The sequence below is a fragment of the Oncorhynchus masou genome, chromosome 15 (assembly GCF_036934945.1).
Source record: "Oncorhynchus masou masou isolate Uvic2021 chromosome 15, UVic_Omas_1.1, whole genome shotgun sequence".
NCBI lineage: Eukaryota > Metazoa > Chordata > Actinopteri > Salmoniformes > Salmonidae > Oncorhynchus > Oncorhynchus masou.
In genome coordinates, this window is record NC_088226.1 from 44,862,429 (window position 1) to 44,883,218 (window position 20,790).

Below are 20,790 nucleotides of genomic sequence, written 5' to 3' on the forward strand. Positions count from 1 at the left end.
CCCTGTGTACTCATTCAGGCCACATTGGAGCGCTCAGAGACGGACACCAGGCAACGTCTGAGCGCCCAGATAGAGAAGCAGGAAAGAGAGATCGGCCAGCTGCAGAAGAGACTGGAGCACGATGTGGAGCAACGCCACCTGCTGGGCAGAAACCAAGAAGTAAGTCCCTGATACCTCTTCCCAGTGCCAACCACAACCCCCTCTACCTGGATTCTATCGATTGTCCTCTTCTATCTTTCCTCTTTCTCTAATGTCACACTTATTCATTTTTTTCCCCAGAGGCTTGCTTCAAAAAGGCAGCACTCAAAGCATTTGTACATGCATACCAGTGGTGGCTGGTGGGAGGAGCTATAGGAGGACAGTTGCATTTGTAATTGCTGGAATGGAATAAATGGAACGGTATCAAACACATGGAAACCACGTTTGATTCCGTTGCGTTTATTTCATTCCCGGCAGAGCAATGAGCCCGTCCTCCTATAGCTCCTCCCACCAGCCTCCACTGATACGCACCATAGATTAAATGAACCCCTTCCTCTCTTTTTTTTAATTTCCAGTTGCAGCTGATGGATGCCAAAAGGCAGCTGGAGACCCAGACAGGTCTGCTCCAGAAGACCAGGGATCAGTTGAGTGCTGCCCAGCTGGAGATGAGCTCTCTCAGGCTGCAGCAGGGCAGTGAAGAAGGCGTCCGTCCGTCCCTGGGCTCCCAAAGCTCCCCGTCCATTCCCATGGGCCTCAAAGGTAAGAGTACACACAATGTTACAGAATCAACCTCAGTGCCTTCTGAGACCTCAGAATGTTCAGGAACCACTTGTAAAAGTTTTTATATCCTGAGAATGTTGGAATGGCTTGAATGCGCATAGTATTCAGTTGGAGTTTTCCTCAAGACCGGCACGTACAGAATTACTATTTTCAAATAGTCTCTCATTCATATTTTTCAAACCGCCAAGCTGGTCTACAATCAATTGATTTAGGCCAGTCTAACATTCTCTTAATTGTTTCCTTAAAGTTGTGGGCTGTTGTTCTGCTTTTCCTTGTGTAGACATAGGTCAGGTCGGTATCTATAGCCATGCTTTCATTAGGTCGTCTTATAGTATTTTATAGGAAATGTAGTAAAACAAGCTAAATAAAACCCTCAAACAGGCCTGGAGGGTGTGTGCTTCTGGTGCCTGCACCATTAGCAGTGTTATGGTAGTATCATTAGGGTTCGCCACAGGGTTCTTTTTCTATGCTGCCCATGCCAGCTGTGACTTCAGTCTGTGGCACTTACACCTCTCTCTCTGCTCCTCGCCCTTCTTCACCCCCCCCCTCCCTTTCCTCTAACCTCCCCAGGACTCCATGGTTCAAAAGGGGACTCTGAAGATCTGCGTGGCCGCCTGAGGCAGGCCGAGACGCAGGCAGAGGAGTTGGCAGAGCAGTTGAGGACTGCCACCTCCAGCAAAGAGCAGTACAGAGCCATGGCCCAGAGCCTAGAGGAGTCCATGGATAAGGAGAAGCAGGTCAGGACTCCACCCTGGCCCCTAACCCTTTACTAGTGCAGTTCCATAAGCATTTTTAGCCCCAAATCTCTCACTGGCTTCCTCTCCTCGTTCCTCTCTCTAGGTGATGGAGCAGGCTCGGTCCTCCATGGAGGAGCGTGTAAAGGAGGCTCAGGATCAGCACCGTCATCTGGAGAGAAAGCTCCTGGAGGCAGAGGAGGAGAAGCAGGGCCTACAGGAGGAGAAGAGGAAAGCCCTGGCCTCCGTAGAGCAGCAGGTATGAAGCAGACATCTATGCCCTTATTGAAAATCTCCTCACTGTATAGCTCGAATGGTATAGCTGATACATTCAGTAGTATTTAACCACATCCAGTACGCACCATAGGTGCTGGGTTCACACAATGCCGGCGTCCTCATTGTTCCATGTTGAAGATATGAACAGATTCCTGTTTTCCTTAACCCTGTGTGTGTCAGGTGGCTGAGCTGAGGAGGAGTCTGAGCAGTGTGCAGGCGGACCACCAGGAAGCGCTACAGAGGGCGGAGGTGGCAGCAGCCCAGGAACAGCAGGCCATACTGGATAGCCAAGAGCAGGTGAGATGGAGGCTTGGGCTGTGGCTAATTGGCCCTTATCGAGTTGTAGTGATATGCCAACTTTTCACAAGGTATATCTGACCAAGCTATTTGGCACCTTGTTTCCCACTTTCCTGCTATAGAGCATTACCTAGCTTGATTGTCGCTAACCCAAGTAAATGTCAACTATGATAATGTAGCATACATTATCAACCATTCATTAAGTACTGTATTACAGCTCGGTTGTCAGATAAAGCTAGTCTGTAATGCTGGTCCCTCCTCTTCTCCCCCCCCTCCCAGGCCACGCTGGTGTCGGAGGCGCAGGATAAGTACGAGCGTGAGATGATGCTTCATGCTGCAGACGTGGAGGCCCTCCAGGCAGCGAAGGCCCAGGCTCTGCAGGCAGCCACGCTCAGACAGCAGCTGGAGGAGAGGGCTCAGAGAACCTCTGCTCAGCTGCTGGAGGCCAGAGTCTCCTGGGAGGAACAGGAGAGGATCCTCAAGGTTGGTAATAGCAGTTGATTGATTAGATAGCAGTCAAGGGAAACGCTTATATTATGAATAATAGATACGGTGTTTGTTGCAAATGGTTTGACGTGTAGATGATGATGGTCAAATTGATTTTTACACTTCTGTGTTGATGTTGGAAGCTAGCTAGTGATTGTGAACTCCCACTAGTTTGCAGGGGTTGTGCTGCTTATGTAGCTGGTGTACACCACGAGGCTACAATGTACATCTCTCTCTTGTTGTCAGGAGGAGATGTCTAAGGTGGTGTCTCGCTCTGAGGAGCTGCAGAGGCAAAACAGCCTCCTCCATGAACAGATTCAGACCATGAGCAGCAAGATAGCCTCCACCCTGCAGCGCCAGGTTAACGAGAGCCCTCTGAACATCTCCCTCACTGAGCAGGGAAAGTCTCAGGACCAGGTCCTCGAGATACTCAGGTAATGGTCTCTCACCCCCTCCCTCGATCTGTCTCTTTGCAAAGCAAGAGCAAGTCTGCCATTTAAAGCCAATTTCATGCAATCACTACACTTCTGCAACACCTTTTCTCTCATATCTTCTGTCCCTTCCCTGTCGCGATGCAGGTTTGTGCGTCGGGAGAAGGAGATAGCGGAGTCACGGTTCGAGGTGGCCCAGGGAGAAAGTCTTTGTCACAGGCTGAGAGTGGAGCACCTGGAGAGAGAGCTGAGAGAACTGCAGGAGAGCTTTAGTGCTGAGCGGGAAAGAATGCAGGTGAGCTGGACAATATGGACAGCTAATGGTTTATGTGGGGATTTCCTGGACCCAGATTAATCCTATTTCTAGACTAACAAGAAATTTCAAAATCAGAGTGGTGAAAAAAAACAGATTTTTGTTGTCTTCATGATGAAATCGGGGGGGCTATGGATCTGTCTCCGTTTGTTAGACACCACTGGGCCGATTTTTGACTAGACTTGGGGTAAATGATGCGTCTTGCCATAGGTCTGGCATTTACTAAATTACTGAATAGTCCAAGGGGAACGCTATAGTAATTCCAAACTTTGAACAAACATATCGCCTGTCCCGTTTGAGCAACCGTCATGACATTGTGTACATATGTGCATCTCCTCATGAGAAACCAGTTTCACATAAGGATCTATTCTATAACCTCCGCAATTTCACAAAAGGTGAACATTTTGATAGGGTGTGAAGACAATCATTTTATAATTATTATATATATTTTTAAACCTTTATTTAACTAGGCAAGTCAGTTAAGAACAAATTCTTATTTACAATGTCGGTCAAACCCGGTCGATGCTGGGCCAATTTAGCGCCGCCCTATGGGACTCCTAATCACGGCCGGATGTGATACAGCCTGGATTCGAACCAGGGACTGTAGTGACTCCTCTTGCAGTGCCTTAAACCGCTGCGCCATTCGGGAGTCCCGCTTCCGATTGGCGAGCTCAGGGCCAGGATCTCCTTCCAAAGAGACATCAGGGACTGTAACATAATCTGTTTCAGGAAATCATGGCTCTCTCTGGATATACTGTCCCTGGATATACTGTCCCCGTACATACAGCCAGCTGGTTTCTCAGTGCATCGCACAGACATGAATAAAGAACTCTCCGGGAAGAAAGGTGGTGGTGTATGTTTCATGATTAACCACTCATGGTGTGGTTGTGATAACCTATTTTGTTCACCCGACCCTAGAATACCTCACAATCAAATGCTGACTGCATTTCCTCCCAAGAGAATTATCTTCTGTTATAGTCACAGCCGTGTATATTCCCCCTCAAGCCGATACCATGACGGCCCTCAGGGAACTACACTGGACTTTATGCCAACTGGAAACCACATATCCTGAGGCTGCATTTATTGTAGTTGGGGATCTTAACAAAGCAAATTTGATAAACTCTATCAAAGTTCTATCAACACATTGACTGTCGTACTCATGCTGCTAAAACACTCGACCACTGCTATTCTCTTTTCCGGGATGCCTACAAGGCCCTCCCTTCGGCAAATCAGATCACAACTCCATTTTGGTCCTCCCTCCCTTCCTATAGGCAGAAACTCAAACAGGATGTAGCCGTGCTAAGGTCTATACAACGCTGGTCTGACAAATCTGAATCCATGCTGCAAGATTGTTTTGATCACGCGGACTGGGATATGTTCCGGGTAGCCTCTGAGAAGAACATTGATGTATACACGGGAAACTGACTATACACGGACACGGTGAGTTCATCAGGAAGTGTATAGGGGATGCTGTTCACGCTGTGCTTATAACCTACCCAAACCAGAAACCGTGGATAGATGGCAGCAACGCGCTAAACTGAAAGCATGAACCACTGCATTTAACCATGGCAAGGTGACTGGGAATATGGTTGAATACAAACAGTGTAGTTTGTCCTTCCAAGGCAATCAAACAGGCAAAACGTCAGAACAGCGACAAAGAGGAGTCGCAGTTCAAAACGGCTCAGACACAAGACGTATGTGGCAGGGTCTACAGCCTATTATGGATTACAAAGGGAAAACCAGCCACGTCGCGGACATCGTCTTGCTCCCGGACAAGCTAAACACCTTCGCCCACTTTGAGGATAACAGTGCCATCGACGCGGCCCCCTCCCAAAGACTGTGGGCTCTGGTTCTCCGTGGCCGACGTGAGTAAGACATTTAAGCGTGTTAACCCTCGCAAGGCTGCTGGCCTAGACGGCATCCCGAGCCGCGTCATCAGAGCATACGCAGATCAGCTGGCTGGAGTGTTTATGGACATATTCAATCTCTCCCTATCCTAGTCTGTTGTCCCCACATGCTTCAAGATGTCCACCATTGTTCCTGTACCCAAGAAAGCCAAGGAAACTGAACTAAATGACTATCATCCCGTAGCACTCACTTAAGTCATCATGAAGTGCTTTGAGAGGCTAGTTAAGAATCATATCACCTATACCTTACCTGACACCCTTGAGCCACTTCAATTTGCTTACCGCCCCAATAGATTTACAGACAATGCAATCGCCATTGCACTGCACACAGCCCTATCTCATCTGGACAAGAGGAATACCTATGTAAGGATACTGTTCATTGGCTATAGCTTCTTAGCCTTCAACACCATAGTACCCTCCAAGCTCATCATCAAGGTCAGGGTCCTGGACTTCCTGACAGGCTGCCCCCAGGTGGTGAAGGTAGGAAACAACACCTCCACTTCACTGATGCTCAGCCCCCTCCTGTACTCCCTGTTCACCCATTACTGCGTGGCCATGCACGCCTCCAACTCAATCATCAAGTTTGCAGATGACACAACCGTAGTAGGCCTGATTACCAACAATGACGAGACACCCTACAGGGAGGAGGTGAGAGCCCTGGCGGAGTGGTGCCAGGAAAATAACAAAACGAATGAGGTGATTGTGGACTTCAGGAAAAAGCAGAGGGAGCACGCCCCTTTCCACATTGACTGTACCACAGTGGAGAATGTGGATAACTTCAAGTTCCTTGGCATATACATCATAGACGATTTTGAAATGGTCCACCCACACTGAAGAAATGTGGCTTGGCCCCTGAGACCCTTACAAACTTTTACAGATGCACAATTGAGAGCATACAGTCGGGCTGCATCACCACCTGGTACGGCAACTGCACTGCCCACAACCGCTGGGCTTTCCAGAGAGTGTTGCGGTCTACCTAATGCATCACAGGGGGCAAACTTCCTGCTTGCGTACTCCTTTACTAATTTCATATGTATACACTGTATTCTATTCTACTGTATTTCAGTCAATGCTGCTCCGACATTGCTCGTCCTAATGTTTATATATTTCTTAATTCCATTCTTTTACTTTCAGATTTGTGTCGATTGTTCATTAAAATTAGATTTGAATTGTCACTAATTGGCCCAATTGGGGCGCTGCGTCATTAGTGGCAGACATGTTTACTGTTGCCTTGTTCATGAATGAAGAGGGTGTGGGTGATGAGAGAAATGGCAGCTCAAAATGATCTTGTCACCTAAGTGCTCTTTATGACCTTTAACCCCTGACCCCAGGTGACAGCTAAGACCCTGGCTCAGCACGATGAGCTGATGAAGAAGACTGAGACCATGAGTGTCCTGATGGAGACCAACAAGATGCTGAGAGAGGAGAAGGAGAGGATGGAGCAGGAGCTGCAGCAGACACAGGCTAAAGTAAGAGCAGATTTACTTTCTCAGGGTTAAAGCACCAAACTTTGGATTTGACATCATAACCAATGTAAACATTTTTCTCAGGAAACCTTCTGTGAATTTGGTCCCAGGTTAGATTTTAGGCCTGTTTTAGACTGAGGCTTAACTTTTTTTTTCTGTGTATTGATTGACATATTTTTATATATAGGTGCTTAAGCTGGAGTTAGATGTAATGCCCATGCAGGAGTCCAACGCTGAGCTGAGTGAGAAGAGCGGCATGCTGCAGGCAGAGAAGAGGATTCTGGAAGAGGACATCAAACGCTGGAAGGCCAGAACACAGGTTGCTTAGCGACAGAAAAAAGAATATCCCCTCCCCCAAAAATCTCTAAAACATAGAGTAGACTTTCTCAAAGTTGTGACACCAAGCTTGAACGATGCCTTCCTTGCGACCCACAGCTTGTCAAATGTCTGTAAACCTATCTATTGAGTTTGGATTTGAAACATAATCTGTTCTGTATGTCCACATAGCAACTGGTGAGCCAGCAGAAGGACCCGGAGGAGTACAAGCGTCTCCACTTTGAGAAAGAGGCTCACCTCAAACGCATCCAGCAACTCACTGAGGAGACAGGCAGGCTCAAGGCTGAGGTGACCAGGTGGGAGTTAGCCTAGTCTATAATCCAAACTGAATATCACTGTTTTACTCTTCTCTTATTACAGGGTACCAACGACCGCAAGGAAGCTGATTTACTTGATACAATAGAAAAATGGGCTCCTCTTTGAAAAGCACAAATGCTACACAATAAATTGGCAAGCAACACAATACAAAGTTTGATAATCAGATGAATGTAGTATAATGTAAAGTCTTGAGTATTTTTGTATTAAAGGAGCTACAAGTACAATTCTAGCTTTGTTATTTCAGAAAATGTCCATAATACATATGCAGTAATAGTGGAATGATAGTGAAATAATATTGGCAACCACTAAATAAATATTTTGGGCCCATACAAAATTGCATTCTGATGGTGCAGCCTCCCTATTTGACAACAAAAGGTCTCTTGTTGTCAAATGGAAAAGCTGCCCCCCCCCTCTCTTCCATTAGCATCACTCAAACGCGTGGTAATCTCCTCAGAAATAGATTCAACAGTGGCAATAGAAATCGCTCTGCCATTACCTGGTTGCAATTTGTTTTCTTAAATGTTTGCCTAATTTCAATTTGTTACAAAACAAGTATAGAAAATTGCATCTATACCACTGTGAAATATATTTTAAATAACTCAAAATATCAAATGTTTCAGCTGGTATACAAAACAAAACTGAAAGTAAAAAGACACAAAAGTGGGTCAGGGGACAGGGAGTAAAGCCAGGAAAGGGGGGGGGGTTGTTTGAATTCAGGCTGTGTTGCAATTCACCTAGTTCCGCAAGGGGGCTGCATTCTACATGTAGATCTTTAATATGTGATCTCCCTGTAGGAGTGGCGGGTCGGTGACGTCCCTGCAGAGCCAGTTGCAGATCCTGCGTGAAGGCCTGGGGAAGGTGAGCTCTGAGAGGGATGCGCTGAGGAGGGACATGGAGGCCAAGAACCTGGACATCCAGGAGAAGTGCCGCACCATCACTCAGGTCAGGAAGATCGGCCGGCGCTACAAGGCCCAGTATGATGAGCTCAAGGTGGAGCACGACAAGGTGGGTTATTTGGTTAAACAACTGGGGCCTTTTCTGGTTTCATAGAGGGAAATGTTTTATTTGTTTTTATTGATTGTCACGAAGTTGTTTCCTGAAAACCAGCCTTGAATTCACTCCGTCTCCAAGATTCAAGAACAAGATTCCTCTCAATCCTTTTCTCATGAAACTAATAATATCCCTACTCATCTTGTCGCTAAATTACAGATGTGCTGGTCTGGAATGGTACCAAGTCGGACAACTCAAAATGTCTAACCTGATGTCCTTGATTAAATAGACATTATTTTGTGTGAATTCTGCCATGCTGTGTTGAGTGTTGGACTGATCTCCTTTACAGATGGTGTCAGAGGCAGCATCCACACCAGCCCAGGAGCAGGAGGCCCAGCAAGCCTCAGCCCAGGAGCTCCAGGGTCTAAGAGACTCCCTGGGACAGTCTGAGACCCGGACGAGAGACCTGGAGGGGCAGCTGGATAACCTCAACAAGGTCAGAGCAGTGTTTCCCCTATACCAGTGGTCACCAACGTTTCTGAGTAAAGATCACTTTCTGAGTCAAAATACAAGCCTAGATCTACCGCTCAGATGTTATTTTTTAACATGGCTTAAACGTAAGCCTATGCAACATTAACCAATTTAAAAACAGTTATTTCTATAGCAATGTTTGTGCAGTAGGCTATAGCCCCAATACGTTATCACTGCATATTGGCTCTGCTTGAATTACCCTGCCAATGTTCTTCTCAGATAATTTGTTGTATTACTTGAGGCACAGCTGAGTGAGCATAATAATGTGCTTTTTTTTTTTTTTACTGGACTGAGGTTAGAGCAGTGGGAGAAACTGCCCCTCTGCTCTCCCTCCCTCCGTTGAGAAAAGGGTGACTGTTAGAGATCGACCCGATTTTAATTAGGGCTGATTTTCACTGTTTTCATAACAATCGGTAATCAGCCTTTTTGGACACAGATTATGGCCGATTGCATTGCAATTCACAAGGAAACTGCGTGGCAGGCTGACCACCTGTTACGCGAGTGCAGCGTCAAAAGGACTCTGTGGCTGCAACTAGCCATGGTAAATTGCTAGCTTGCATTAAACTTATCGTATAAAAAACAATCGTATCTTCATATAATCACTAGTTAACTACACATGGTTGATGATATTACTAGGTTATCTAGCTTGTCCTGTGTTGCATATAATCAATGCGGTGCCTGTTAATTTATCACCGAATCACAGCCTACATCAACTTCGCCAAACGGGTGATGATTTAACAAAAGCGCATTGCCAAAAAAAAGCAATCTTTGCAGAAATGTACCTAACCATAAACATCAATGCCTTTATTAAAATCAATACACAGAAGTATATATTTTTTAAACCTGCATATTTAGTTAAAAGAAATGAATGTTAGCAGGCAATATTAACTAGGGAAATTGTGTCACTTCTCTTGCGTTCAGTGCAAGCAGAGGCAGGGTATACGCAACATTTTGGGCCGCCTGGCTCCGTTATGAACAGTGAACTAATTTGCCAGAATGTTACATAATTATGACATAACATTGAAGGTTGTGCAATGTAACAGAAATATTTAGACTTAGGATTGCCACCCTTTCGATAAAATATGGAACGGTTCCGTATTTCACTGAAAGAATAAACGCTTTCTTTTCGAAATGATAGTTTCCGGATTTGACCATATTAATGATCTAAGGCTCATATTTCTGTGTTTATTATATTATAATTAAGTCTATGATTTGATAGAGCAGTCTGACTGAGCAGTGGTAGGCAGCAGGCTCGTAAGCATTCATTCAAATAGCACTTTCTTGCATTTGCCAGCAGCTCTTAGCAATGCTTGAGGCACAGCGCTGTTTATGACTTCAAACCTATCAACTCCCAAGATTAGGCTGGCAATACTAAAGGCTATAAGAACATCCAATAGTCAAAGGTATATGAAATACAAATGGTATAGAGAGACATAGTCGACGTGTCATAATTCCTATATAACTACAACCTAAAACTTCACAACTGGGAATATTGAACCAACAGCTTTCATATGTTCTCATGTTTTGAGCAAGGAACTTAAACGTTAGCTTTTTTTACATGGCACATATTGCACTTTTACTTTCTTCTCCAACACTGTGTTTTTGCATTATTTAAACCAAATTGAACATGTTTCATTATTTATTTGAGACTAAATAGATTTTATTTATGTATTATATTAAGTTAAAATAAAAGTGTTCATTGTTCATTCAGTATTGTTGTAGTTGTCATTATTACAAATATATATAGAAAAATTGCCCGACGTATCGGTTTTTTTGGTCCTCCAATAATCAGTATCGGCGTGGAAAAATCATAATCGGTCGACATCTAGACACAGTCTTCCAGCTGATGGCGAAACTCAATTCATGTTATTCCTATGAACAGAAAGTGAAATATTCCTCGACATTAAAAAAAAACAAGCCTCTAATAATTACAACGTAAGCTTATCAAAACACTTTGCTATACTCATTCATTGATCTGCAGTGTTGGTTGTAGCATGAGTGGAAGTAGGGAGAACACGCATTTTAAAGTGACAATGCTGAATAACAACTTAAACATGAACTTACTCAAAAACAGCAGCGCTTTGCTGTATTCATTGATTCTCTTGACTTCAAGGCTTCTTTTTACAGTCTATGACTCGAGGAAACTGCAGACACGGCGATCTAAGCTATCTGATTGGTCTGCTTTAGGCCTAGAGGTGCACTTGATTTGCTCTTAGGGCCTGCCGGGTAGGTGGAGTTCTACCTTTAGAAACATTAAATGGTTCCAAATAGGAGCACTTTGCCTTCCCTGTGTTAGGGCTGAATCGAGAGTACCAACAACAAAGAGAGAAAAAAACGGACACAAGGTTTTATCGTTGGGTTTTTTACAGAAATGTTTGGTGGTCGACTAGGAATGCCTTGGAGATCGACCGGTTGGTGACTGCATATCTACATTATTTTCCAGGCACATCCAGGCTCACTTTCACCAAAATTGTAAATTGAAACTAGTAATTGCCTAACTCTTTTAGGCGGTGGTTTCATGGGATAAATCATTTTTCTACTTACCCAGAGTCTGATGAGCTCGTGGATAGCATTTGTATGTCTCTGCGTGCAGTATGCTATTGAATACTGCATTGTCGGGAAAGAGCTTGTTAGTAAGCATTTCACTGTACGGTTTTACACCTGCTGTATCCTGTGCACGTGACAAACTTTGAAAGTTGAAGGAAGTTAGAGATGGCATTGGCTCTCGAAACTAACTAGCGTTATTGCATTGACTGGAAGCCTACAGGTATGCTAAACCATGGTGTGTCCCCCTCAGGTGGTGGCTGAGCGTGAGGCAGAGGTGCGTGGGACCCAGGAGCAGGCCTCCGGGCTGCAGACGGAGCTGACCAGGTTGAGACAGGAGCTGCAGGAGAAGGCCTCCCAGGAGGACACCCTCAGACAGCAGATGTCTGAGAAGGAGGAGAAGACCAGGAAAGCCTTCGTAGGGGCCAAGCAGAAGATCAACCAGCTCATCGGTAAGAGGCCAGGCCAGGTAACCTGACTGCGGCGCAAGCTTGTGTGTCGGGTTGAGTCTTGGTGAGCTTGCATAGAGGTATATGTGAATGCTGATCTCTGTTTTTACTTGTCGTCTCAAACGTTTGCTGGGTGTCTGGGAAAAAGATTAACACCCACCAAATGAGCATAGATTTGGGTATTGGCAGGCAACAATGTGTATATCACCAGCCACGTTGGCGGGGGTCAATTTGCAGGGCTCTACAGTGCAAGCATTACATTTTCTTATTAAAAATAGTCAAAAGTCAAGTTTGAGCACAAGTTGCGGTTATAGTAGAATAGCAGGAAAATGCTGCAGTAGCTGTTTTCAAAGTATTTCTGTTGTTTTGTTTCATATCTGCTAATCGCACAAAGAAATATGAATCCTATATCCCACCTCGCACGGCAACACTGCCTGGCAGAGGAGCTGTGCGCACTGAGTGAAGTGCTGATACATTTTTGGAGACTCAGTTCGCTGGCATAAAAGTTGGTCTAATTTACTCGAAAGACTACAAAATGGGACCTTATCCTTGTGTTTCTTAGCTGTTTATACTGAACAAAAATATAAACCCATATGTCAAAGATTTGACTGAGTTCAGTTCATATAAGGAAATCTCTCATTTTAAATAAATAAATTAGGCCCTTATGGATTTCACATGACTGGGAATACAGATCTCCGTCTGTTAGTCACAGAGAAAAAAAAGTAGGGTTGTGGATCAGAAAACCAGTCAGTTTCTGGTGTGACCATTTGCCTCATGCAGCGTGTCACATCTCCTTTGCATAGAGTTGATCAGGCTGTTTATTGTGACCTGTGAATGCTGTCCCATTCCTCAATGGCTTTGCGATGTTGCTGGATATTGGAATGCTCTGTCATACATGTCAGTCCAGAGCATCCCTAACATGCTCAACGGGTGACATGTCTGGTGAGTTTGCAGGCCATGGAAGAACTGGGACATTTTCAGCTTCCAGGAATTGTGTACAGATCCTTGCATTATCATGCTGAAATGCATAAGGTGATGGCGACGGATGAATGGCACGACAATGGGCTTCAGGATCTCGTCACGCTACCTCTGTTTATTCAAATTGCCATCGATAAATTGCAATTGTGTTCGTTTTCCATAGCTTATGCTTGCCCTTTCCATAACCCCACCATGGGGCACCATGTTCACAACATTTACAACAGCAAACCGCTCGCCCACACAACACTCCATGCTGTCTGCCATCTGCCCAGTACAATTGAAACTGGGATTCATCCTAGAAGAGCACACTTCTCTAGCGTGCCAGTGGCCATCGAAGTTGAGCATTTGTCCACTGAAGTTGGATACCATGCCGAACTGCTGTCAAGTCAAGACCTTGGTGAGCACGTAGATGAACTTTCCTGAGACGGTTTCAGACCATTTGCTCGGTTTGCAAACCCACAGTTTCATCAGCTGTTTGGGTGGCTGGTCTCAGACGATCCCGCAGGTGAAGAAGCTGGATGCGGAGGTCCTGGGCTGGCGTGGTTACATGGTCTGCGGTAGTGAGGCCGGTTGGACATACTGACAAATTCTCTAAAATGACATTGTGGTAGAGAAATCAACATTAAGTTCTCTGGCAACAACTCTGGTGGTAATTCCTGTAGTCAGCATGCCTATTGCTCCCTCAACTTGAGACATCTGTGGCATTCTGTTGTGTGACACAACTGCACATTTTAGAGTGGACTTTTATTTTCGCCACCACAAAGAATTGACATATTGCGTTTACGTTTTTGTTCAGTATACATACATTGTTTTGTTCACGAGCGGTTGTTTTTCAATGTTAGTTTGAATGTGCTGCTTCAACTGATGGCAAAGAGAGGCTAGTCACATCTCAAACACAGACACGTGACACAACGCGAGTGGTTCTGTTGGCACATGTCGCGTCCTTAAAGGGGCAGCAGAACATTGTCTCATCTGATATTTTGGTTACAAGCCCCTGGTCACAGAACATGTAATGAATGTACCACATTACTTCTTAATTTTCTTGTTCAGAAACATTACAACGCATGTTTTTTAAAATGTTTTATTATTATGGCCAAGATATTCATCTACCTGCCACAGTTACTGGTGGACTAAATTACCTTTCACCTCATCCCAACCGCTTCCCCAGGCTCCAAGGACCAGCTGCAGAAGGAGAACGAGGAACTGAAGCAACAGAGGGAGGAGCTGGAGGTCAGGGTCAGTGCTCTTAAGTCACAGTACGAGGGCCGTCTGAGCCGACAGGAGAGGGAGCTGCGGGACCTGAGGGAGCAGCAGGAGAGACACGGGGAGCAGAGGGACGAGCCTCCTGAACAGGGCCTCAGCAAGGTGAGATGGAGGGCTTAATGGAGGCATAGATTTCAATGGAGCACTTCTGCTTCATACCCCACAAGCCTGGATTGCTATTCATTATGGCCGTGGTGCGAATAACACATTCTATTCTACCTGTAGGCCCAGGAACAGCAGAGGACCACCGAGCAGAGAGGACCACTGAAGACCACCCCAGCTGCAGACAGGGGCAGGTAAAGTACATGATACTCCTGCACATCACGTTCAATGATGTTTGGTGTTCCATTGTTCACCTGTTGTATTTCCCCATCCCTATAGCACCAGTACCTCAGAGCCCCCCACTGCCAACATCAAGCCCACTCCTCTGGGGGCCCAGGGCCAGAGCAAGCCCCCTGTCAACCCCGGGAACAAGTCCACTCCCCGGGCCAGCATCCGGCCCATGATCACCCCCGCCACTGTGCCCACCCCCACTCCTACTGCTACTGTCATGCCCACAACACAGGTGGAGAACCAGGAAGGTGAGGAGTTCTGTGGAGTTAATATCATTGTTAAATCAAATAACATTACAACAGGTGTCGACGTGACCTTGAAATTCTTCCTTACGAGCCCTTTCCAAACAATGCAGAGTTAAAAAGTAAGATGATTTGGCAAAAAAGGAAACAATAACATAAAGAAAATGACAATAACGAGACTATATACAAGGAGTACCGGTACCGAGTCAATGTGCAGGGGTACGAGGTAATATATGTACATGTAGGTACTAGGTGTAAAAGTGATAGTGATGTGAATGTTATTGCATAGTTATTTGAGTATTGGTCATTTTAAAAGTGCTAGATGGCGTTGTGTTTTGGTAGTTGAAGTGAACTTTATTACTTGAATCTGATGAGATCCACACGGGGGGATACTAATGCACATGTCAGACAGAAGGATAGCGAATCAGACCGTAGCCATGGTATTTCCCTGTCTGACCCTCTGACCCTTCCAGCCATGCAGTCTTCTGAGGGCCCGCTGGAGCATGTGACCGTGTATGGCAGTGCCAGCGGTTCAGTACGGTCAACCAGCCCCAGCGTTCAGACCGCCAACCCAGTGCTGGCGGTCCAGCAGACCCAGACCACAGCCTTCGTCCAACCAACACAGCAACAGAGCCTGCCCCACACTGAACCAGCCAATCAGGAGCAGCCCCTGGCCCCAGTCGTCATTGAAGCTGCACCCAGCTCGCAAGTGGAGAGGCCTTCGACGTCCACAGCTGTGTTTGGGACAGGTGGGAGACGGAATTTAATCTAACCTGGGGTTTCTATAGATTTGGGGTATAGTAGCTTTGTCTAACTAAGCTCAAGGGTTGGCAATTTACTCACTGTATTACCACTGGCCCTCAAATATTGAATGAAATACACATATCCACCAAGTGAAGTGTGACTTTTCCAACCTTCCAGTTTCAGCCACCCCAGGGACATCCTCCATGTCCAAGAGACCGCGTGAGGAGGAGCAGGACACCTCTACGGTGACTGACATGGACACCCCCCAGGAGGACCCGTCTGAACCCCCCATCCCCAAGAAGCTACGCATCATCCAGAGGGTGGACCCAGAGGAGCCAGAGGCCCAGGAGGAGGTGCTGGCTGAGAGCAGTACAGAGGGATTGGTGCCTGGAGAGAGCCACGAGGCCCCAGAGAGCAGCCAGGTGAGTGTGTGCATGCGGGTACCCACCCTATGTCTAGAGGCTGGGACCGTCTTTTGTGCATGTGTCTTTTGTGCGTGTAGCCATGTGTGTGTCTATATCAGCAGGTGGTGGAGGAGTACCCAGTACTAGACGAGGCTGATGAGGGGACAGCGTCTCAGTCTGTCCCCGTAGAGCTACTCCTGTCCCAGCCCACAGAGGTCACACTCTCATACGACTCCCCCGAAGAATCCCCTCAGCACGACGTCATCGTCATAGTGACTGACTCGGAGAGCGAGGATGAGCAGGAGGATGATGAGGAAGAGGAACCGGTACGGACTGAGGGAAATATTTTAGGGGCTTGACACTTTAATTGAACTGCCTCAAGTCCTAGCAGATGGAACATCTTGCCTACAAGTGAGGTATTTGGCCCTTAGAAATCTGTCAAAATTACATTTGAGTAATTTAGCAGACGCTCTTATCCAGTGCAACTTACAGTAGTGAGTGCATACATTTCGTACTTTTCCATAATGGTCTCCCGTGGGAATTGAACCCACAACCCTGGCGTTTCAAGCACCATGCTCTACCAACTGAGCCAAACTCTATTAGCATGGATGAAAAGGTCTATATGCAGCCCATACTCATGAAGATGTTAAATTCACCAATGTGCTAGATTATGAGACCTTTTGGTAACACTTTACTTGACACCCAGCCTCATAACAGTCATAACCATGTCATAACAACTGACCTAACTGGTCATAACTGTCCTGACACATATTTAGACCTGTTTTGACATATTGCGTTATTTTATGTCTAGTTATGACACCAACATTAGTGTAAAAACCCACAAAACCTACCACCCAAGGCAAAAGATTCCAGTACATCATAGCCTCCGTGTTAACAGTATGTTTGTCGTATTTGTGTGTAAACTCTGTATTGTTGTATGTGACGAACTGCTTTGCTTTATCTTGGTCAGGTCGCAGTTGTAAATGAGAACTTGTTCTCAACTAGCCTCCCGGGGTAAATAAAGGTGGAAAAAAAATAACAAAAAGAAGTAAAACATTTATTGACCAAGTAAAATGATCTTTGTAATTGCATAATGTGTTACCGACCTTTTTATACCTGCCTCTCTGTAGGACTATGAGGATGAGGAGGACGAGGATGATGAGGATGAAGAGGATGGCGGGATGGGAGAAGAGGGAGAGGAGAGCAACGAAGGTAGCGGAGACGGCAACGAGGCATACGAAGACGACTACACAGAGGTAACAACACGCGCACACTGTTACTAACCCCAACTAGATCATTTCCGGTATGTTTTGTAATCCCGCCCACTCTCGAATTCTTTCCACTCTCACGCCTCCCGTTGATGTTACAGCCAGCCAATGTTGTAACCACATGCACGTTTTTCTGTGTGAACAAACAGTGTCTCAGCAGTGCTCTTGCTTCACTCTGCTACCTCGTGTGTGTGTGTGTGTGTGTGTGTGTGTGTGTGTGTGTGTGTGTGTGTGTGTGTGTGGGGGAGGTGTTGGGGGAACTGGAGGGTTGGCAGGGGAGAGGGGTAAGTGCTTTGTTGTCAGGGTGGGAGTGCAGAAGAAAGTGGGGCTGGCGGCACCGTCTCTGCCTAGCTAGCTGTAAAGTTACAAGATCTCTTAAGGGAAAGAACACCTTTTCAAGGGAAATAAATCAGGACCAGAATGCATTGCTAACTGCACCAACACTGCCGGGCAGTAGGTAGCGTGTGGGAACCACCCTGTAACAACCCCCCCCTTCCTCTTCTGTCTCTCTCCCACTGTGTGTGCGTTCCTCCTCCCTCAAAGGGTGCTGACGCGACAGACCCAGGCACGGAGACAGAGGAGAGTCTAGGAGCATCAGACTCCACTCAGCGCCCGGACGACTCCCAGACACACGGCTGTAAGACAATGGATACTCTTGTCACACACCGTTGTCTCGACAGCCACCTAATGAAACTTTCGCAGGAGTGCCTGCGAGAGATGTTATATGTTAGTGCCTGTCCGGATTGAGTGATACATTTCAGTCACTCTGTTGGTAGACTAACCAAGTCATTTGATTCACCATATCGGAAACTCATACAGACATGAGCCTGTTTCACAATATTATTGCGTTGTCTGTTGTTTTATTGTGATTTTGATGTAAAGGAGAACTCTCTGTCAAGCTAAACCACTGTTTCCCCTCGCCTGTTCTGTCAGTTGAGGGCAGTAGCAGTATGGAAGCCTTCTCCAGTGACCCAACCAGTTCTGCTTCCAGAATGCCCCGGTCACCACGGAGGACACCCCACCCGCTGCCCCCCCGTCTCAACATCACCCAGGAACTGGGCCCCCTGCTCAGGTACAGTTGTGTGCTTATGACTCTATAACCATCTAAACTGTGTCTCTCTGTGTAAAACAATTGTATTGCAGTTTGTGGTATGGTTACATTTGTGCAGTATCAGGTTGTGGTAACCAGTAATGCGCGCGTCTTACAGCGTTCCATGCGTCGCCAGTCTGTAGGCAGAGTCCCTCAGCTCACCCCTGGGATGGCCAGCAGCGGAGTAAGTCACACCCTTGCATCTTAAAGGGGTATAATGTGAGATTTTGGCAATCAAGCCCTTTTTCTACCCAGTCAGATGAACTCATGAATACTATTTGTATGTCTCTGCGTGCAGTTTGAAGGAAGTTGTAGGTCGTTTTGCGAGCCTTTGCTGACTAGTGTTGGCGCAATGATGAAGTCTATGGGAACAGATGGCATGCTAGCTGTTCCCATAAACTCCTGGTCATTGCGCTAATGCTAGTTTACACTTTTGCTAGTGCTAGTTAGCAACTTCTTTCAAACTGCACGAAGAGACAAAGAAACGGTATCCATGAGTTCATCTGACTGGGTAGTTAGGAAAGGGGCGTAATTGCCAAAATCTCGCACTATCCCTTTAAACTGTGTTTTGTTGTCAGTGTCTGTATAATATTCTCGCCCTTCCTACAGCAGCACTACTTTGACGATGATGACAGGATGGTACCCAGTACTCCTACTCTGGTGGTGCCACACCGCTCTGACGGCTTTGCAGAAGCTATCCAGTGAGTAACACTGATAGAGGAATTCTAAATTCCTGTATGTTTTATTGCCAAAACCAATTCGCACTCATTTCTAATTCATTAATGAGTTGTAAGTTCATTAATTATGCATGAAGTAGATCAAGACCAGTCTTAAAAGCCAAAGGTAACAGCGTTTATTACAAGAGAGTACTAACCGCATACACATATTTCCACAAGTTATAAACTGAAAATGACGTCAGCGTTTTCTAAACGTTCTATCTATTTCACAAGTAGATGGGGCCCTCTAGCTCTGGAGACTTCGCGTTATCAGCACGAAGTCAAGGCCAGTCAGTATAAATCAACATTCTAGACAGTCTGGAGATGGGCCGTTCCCACCACCTGGAGATTGTACAACTGAATGAACTAAGGAACAGACCTTCATTGTTACTAAACTCCTGACTACATTATATACAATTGGGAATGGGAGCAAGAGAGAAAATTCACATGTACAGTACATTATAGCATTTTGACTAGTCAGTTCTGATTGGAATGTATACATAATTAGTCATGTCAACCATAATTTCCTCTATCAAACACGCGCATACTTAAACACACCAAAATCAGCAGCTGAACACCACTAGTGAAGTTCCCATAGTTAACCCCATAGTACTTCTGACCTCTCTCTGTGGTCCAGTTCTCCCCAGGTGTCTGGTGTTCCCCGATTCCGGTTCGGCACCCCAGAGGACCTGATATCCCAGACCTCCCACTCTGACCTGGGACAGCTGGCATCACAAGGAGGTAGTGGACTGTACACAGGCACACCTCATCCCGTTTATTTTTTCCCTTACCCTAATATACCCTTTCTTTCTGAGCCCTTTAATTTGACGAGAGCTTACCTTTGCCACGTCCGTATCTCCATCTCTCAAATTGTGTGGTTTATGTTTGTCGGTTTGGTTCTAAAGTGTGTCTGTGTGTGTTGTAGGTCTGGGGATGTATGATAGTCCTCTGTTCCTGCCAGGGCATGAGGATGAGTCTGGGGGCCGCAGTGTTCCCACGACACCCCTGCAGGTGGCTGCCCCAGGTATGGTTCACACACACATTCTCTCTCTACTATCTCGACTCGAGACAATTTGAGAATTGTGACGTGTATCATGCTATTAAGTTTCATTATTGGCAGTCATATTTGAACACTCCAGAATTCACTTTATCCCCCCAGTGTCCACATTCACAGAGGTCCTGCCATCTGACTGCACCGAACACTCCTCCCTGTCTGTTCCTATGGTAACCAGCTCTACCCCGGGCCAGGCGGTGGCTGGAGGACCCCCTCCTGGGGACGAAAGAGATGTCTTAATGGAGTCTGAGGGAGACCGGTGAGACCATCTTGCTTACTCTATGAAATTGAACTTGATCCACAGCAGTAGTTAATGGTGTGATCCTCCATAGTAAATGATTGTGATTTGTGTATGTCCAGTGTGGAGGTGTCTCTGGAGCCGGTAGCGTCTCAGGCAGGGGCGATGGAGGAACCTGCCCAGCCCTCAGACGACGCAAGCCTGCCTTCTACCAGCCAGGAACCCTCCTCCAGCTCTGCAGGTACTGACCCCTACATTGTAACCCCTACCCATGCTCCAACCTTATATCAAACTATAAATAGGTGGATTTTATTGGATCAGCATTCTAGTTAGATTTCAGTCAAAATGACAAGCTTTATACCAGTTTTATAGGAGCTTGGTTCCGAGCCCCTCGGAATTAATGTTTAATGAAATGGTCCATTGTCTGACTAGTAGGACAGATTGCTTTCACATTTGGTCTGTAGGAGCACCCAGTGTTGGAATGAGCCGGGTAACTGCGCCTTTCTCTCACCCTCTCTACCTTAGACACTAGTAGCACTCAGCCCAAACCCTCGAGACCAGGACCCAGCCGCCAGCTCCAACGCTGGACAGAGAACCATATGAGGAGAGGTTAGATAACACAC

The 20,790-nt window shown here is 46.2% G+C and overlaps 1 protein-coding gene and 1 non-coding gene across 3 annotated transcripts in view; one reads left to right on the forward strand and one right to left on the reverse strand.

Annotated features, from left to right (window-relative positions):
* The window catches only part of LOC135556291 (nucleoprotein TPR-like), a 38,668-nt gene that overhangs the window by 17,370 nt on the left and 508 nt on the right, over nucleotides 1–20,790 (forward strand). The window contains exons 19-48 of one of the 2 annotated variants that reach the window (XM_064989368.1): nucleotides 19–159; nucleotides 555–738; nucleotides 1,330–1,496; nucleotides 1,600–1,752; nucleotides 1,950–2,066; nucleotides 2,346–2,549; nucleotides 2,799–2,986; nucleotides 3,131–3,278; nucleotides 6,535–6,672; nucleotides 6,857–6,988; nucleotides 7,177–7,301; nucleotides 8,118–8,328; nucleotides 8,663–8,809; nucleotides 11,642–11,840; nucleotides 13,984–14,180; nucleotides 14,304–14,374; nucleotides 14,460–14,659; nucleotides 15,127–15,402; nucleotides 15,575–15,819; nucleotides 15,924–16,127; nucleotides 16,932–17,057; nucleotides 17,613–17,706; nucleotides 18,003–18,141; nucleotides 18,259–18,343; nucleotides 18,769–18,860; nucleotides 19,513–19,616; nucleotides 19,801–19,899; nucleotides 20,035–20,188; nucleotides 20,290–20,408; nucleotides 20,693–20,776. In XM_064989368.1, the coding sequence (XP_064845440.1) occupies nucleotides 19–159; nucleotides 555–738; nucleotides 1,330–1,496; nucleotides 1,600–1,752; nucleotides 1,950–2,066; nucleotides 2,346–2,549; nucleotides 2,799–2,986; nucleotides 3,131–3,278; nucleotides 6,535–6,672; nucleotides 6,857–6,988; nucleotides 7,177–7,301; nucleotides 8,118–8,328; nucleotides 8,663–8,809; nucleotides 11,642–11,840; nucleotides 13,984–14,180; nucleotides 14,304–14,374; nucleotides 14,460–14,659; nucleotides 15,127–15,402; nucleotides 15,575–15,819; nucleotides 15,924–16,127; nucleotides 16,932–17,057; nucleotides 17,613–17,706; nucleotides 18,003–18,141; nucleotides 18,259–18,343; nucleotides 18,769–18,860; nucleotides 19,513–19,616; nucleotides 19,801–19,899; nucleotides 20,035–20,188; nucleotides 20,290–20,408; nucleotides 20,693–20,776 (4,543 nt within the window). Of the gene's footprint in view, nucleotides 1–18; nucleotides 160–554; nucleotides 739–1,329; nucleotides 1,497–1,599; nucleotides 1,753–1,949; nucleotides 2,067–2,345; nucleotides 2,550–2,798; nucleotides 2,987–3,130; nucleotides 3,279–6,534; nucleotides 6,673–6,856; nucleotides 6,989–7,176; nucleotides 7,302–8,117; nucleotides 8,329–8,662; nucleotides 8,810–11,641; nucleotides 11,841–13,983; nucleotides 14,181–14,303; nucleotides 14,375–14,459; nucleotides 14,660–15,126; nucleotides 15,403–15,574; nucleotides 15,820–15,920; nucleotides 16,128–16,931; nucleotides 17,058–17,612; nucleotides 17,707–18,002; nucleotides 18,185–18,258; nucleotides 18,344–18,768; nucleotides 18,861–19,512; nucleotides 19,617–19,800; nucleotides 19,900–20,034; nucleotides 20,189–20,289; nucleotides 20,409–20,692; nucleotides 20,777–20,790 lie in introns of those variants that run through there. The other variant, XM_064989367.1, reaches the window with a different exon arrangement.
* Nucleotides 16,328–16,396, reverse strand: trnas-uga (transfer RNA serine (anticodon UGA)). Its single transcript has one exon. It is a non-coding gene; the product is annotated as a tRNA-Ser (tRNA).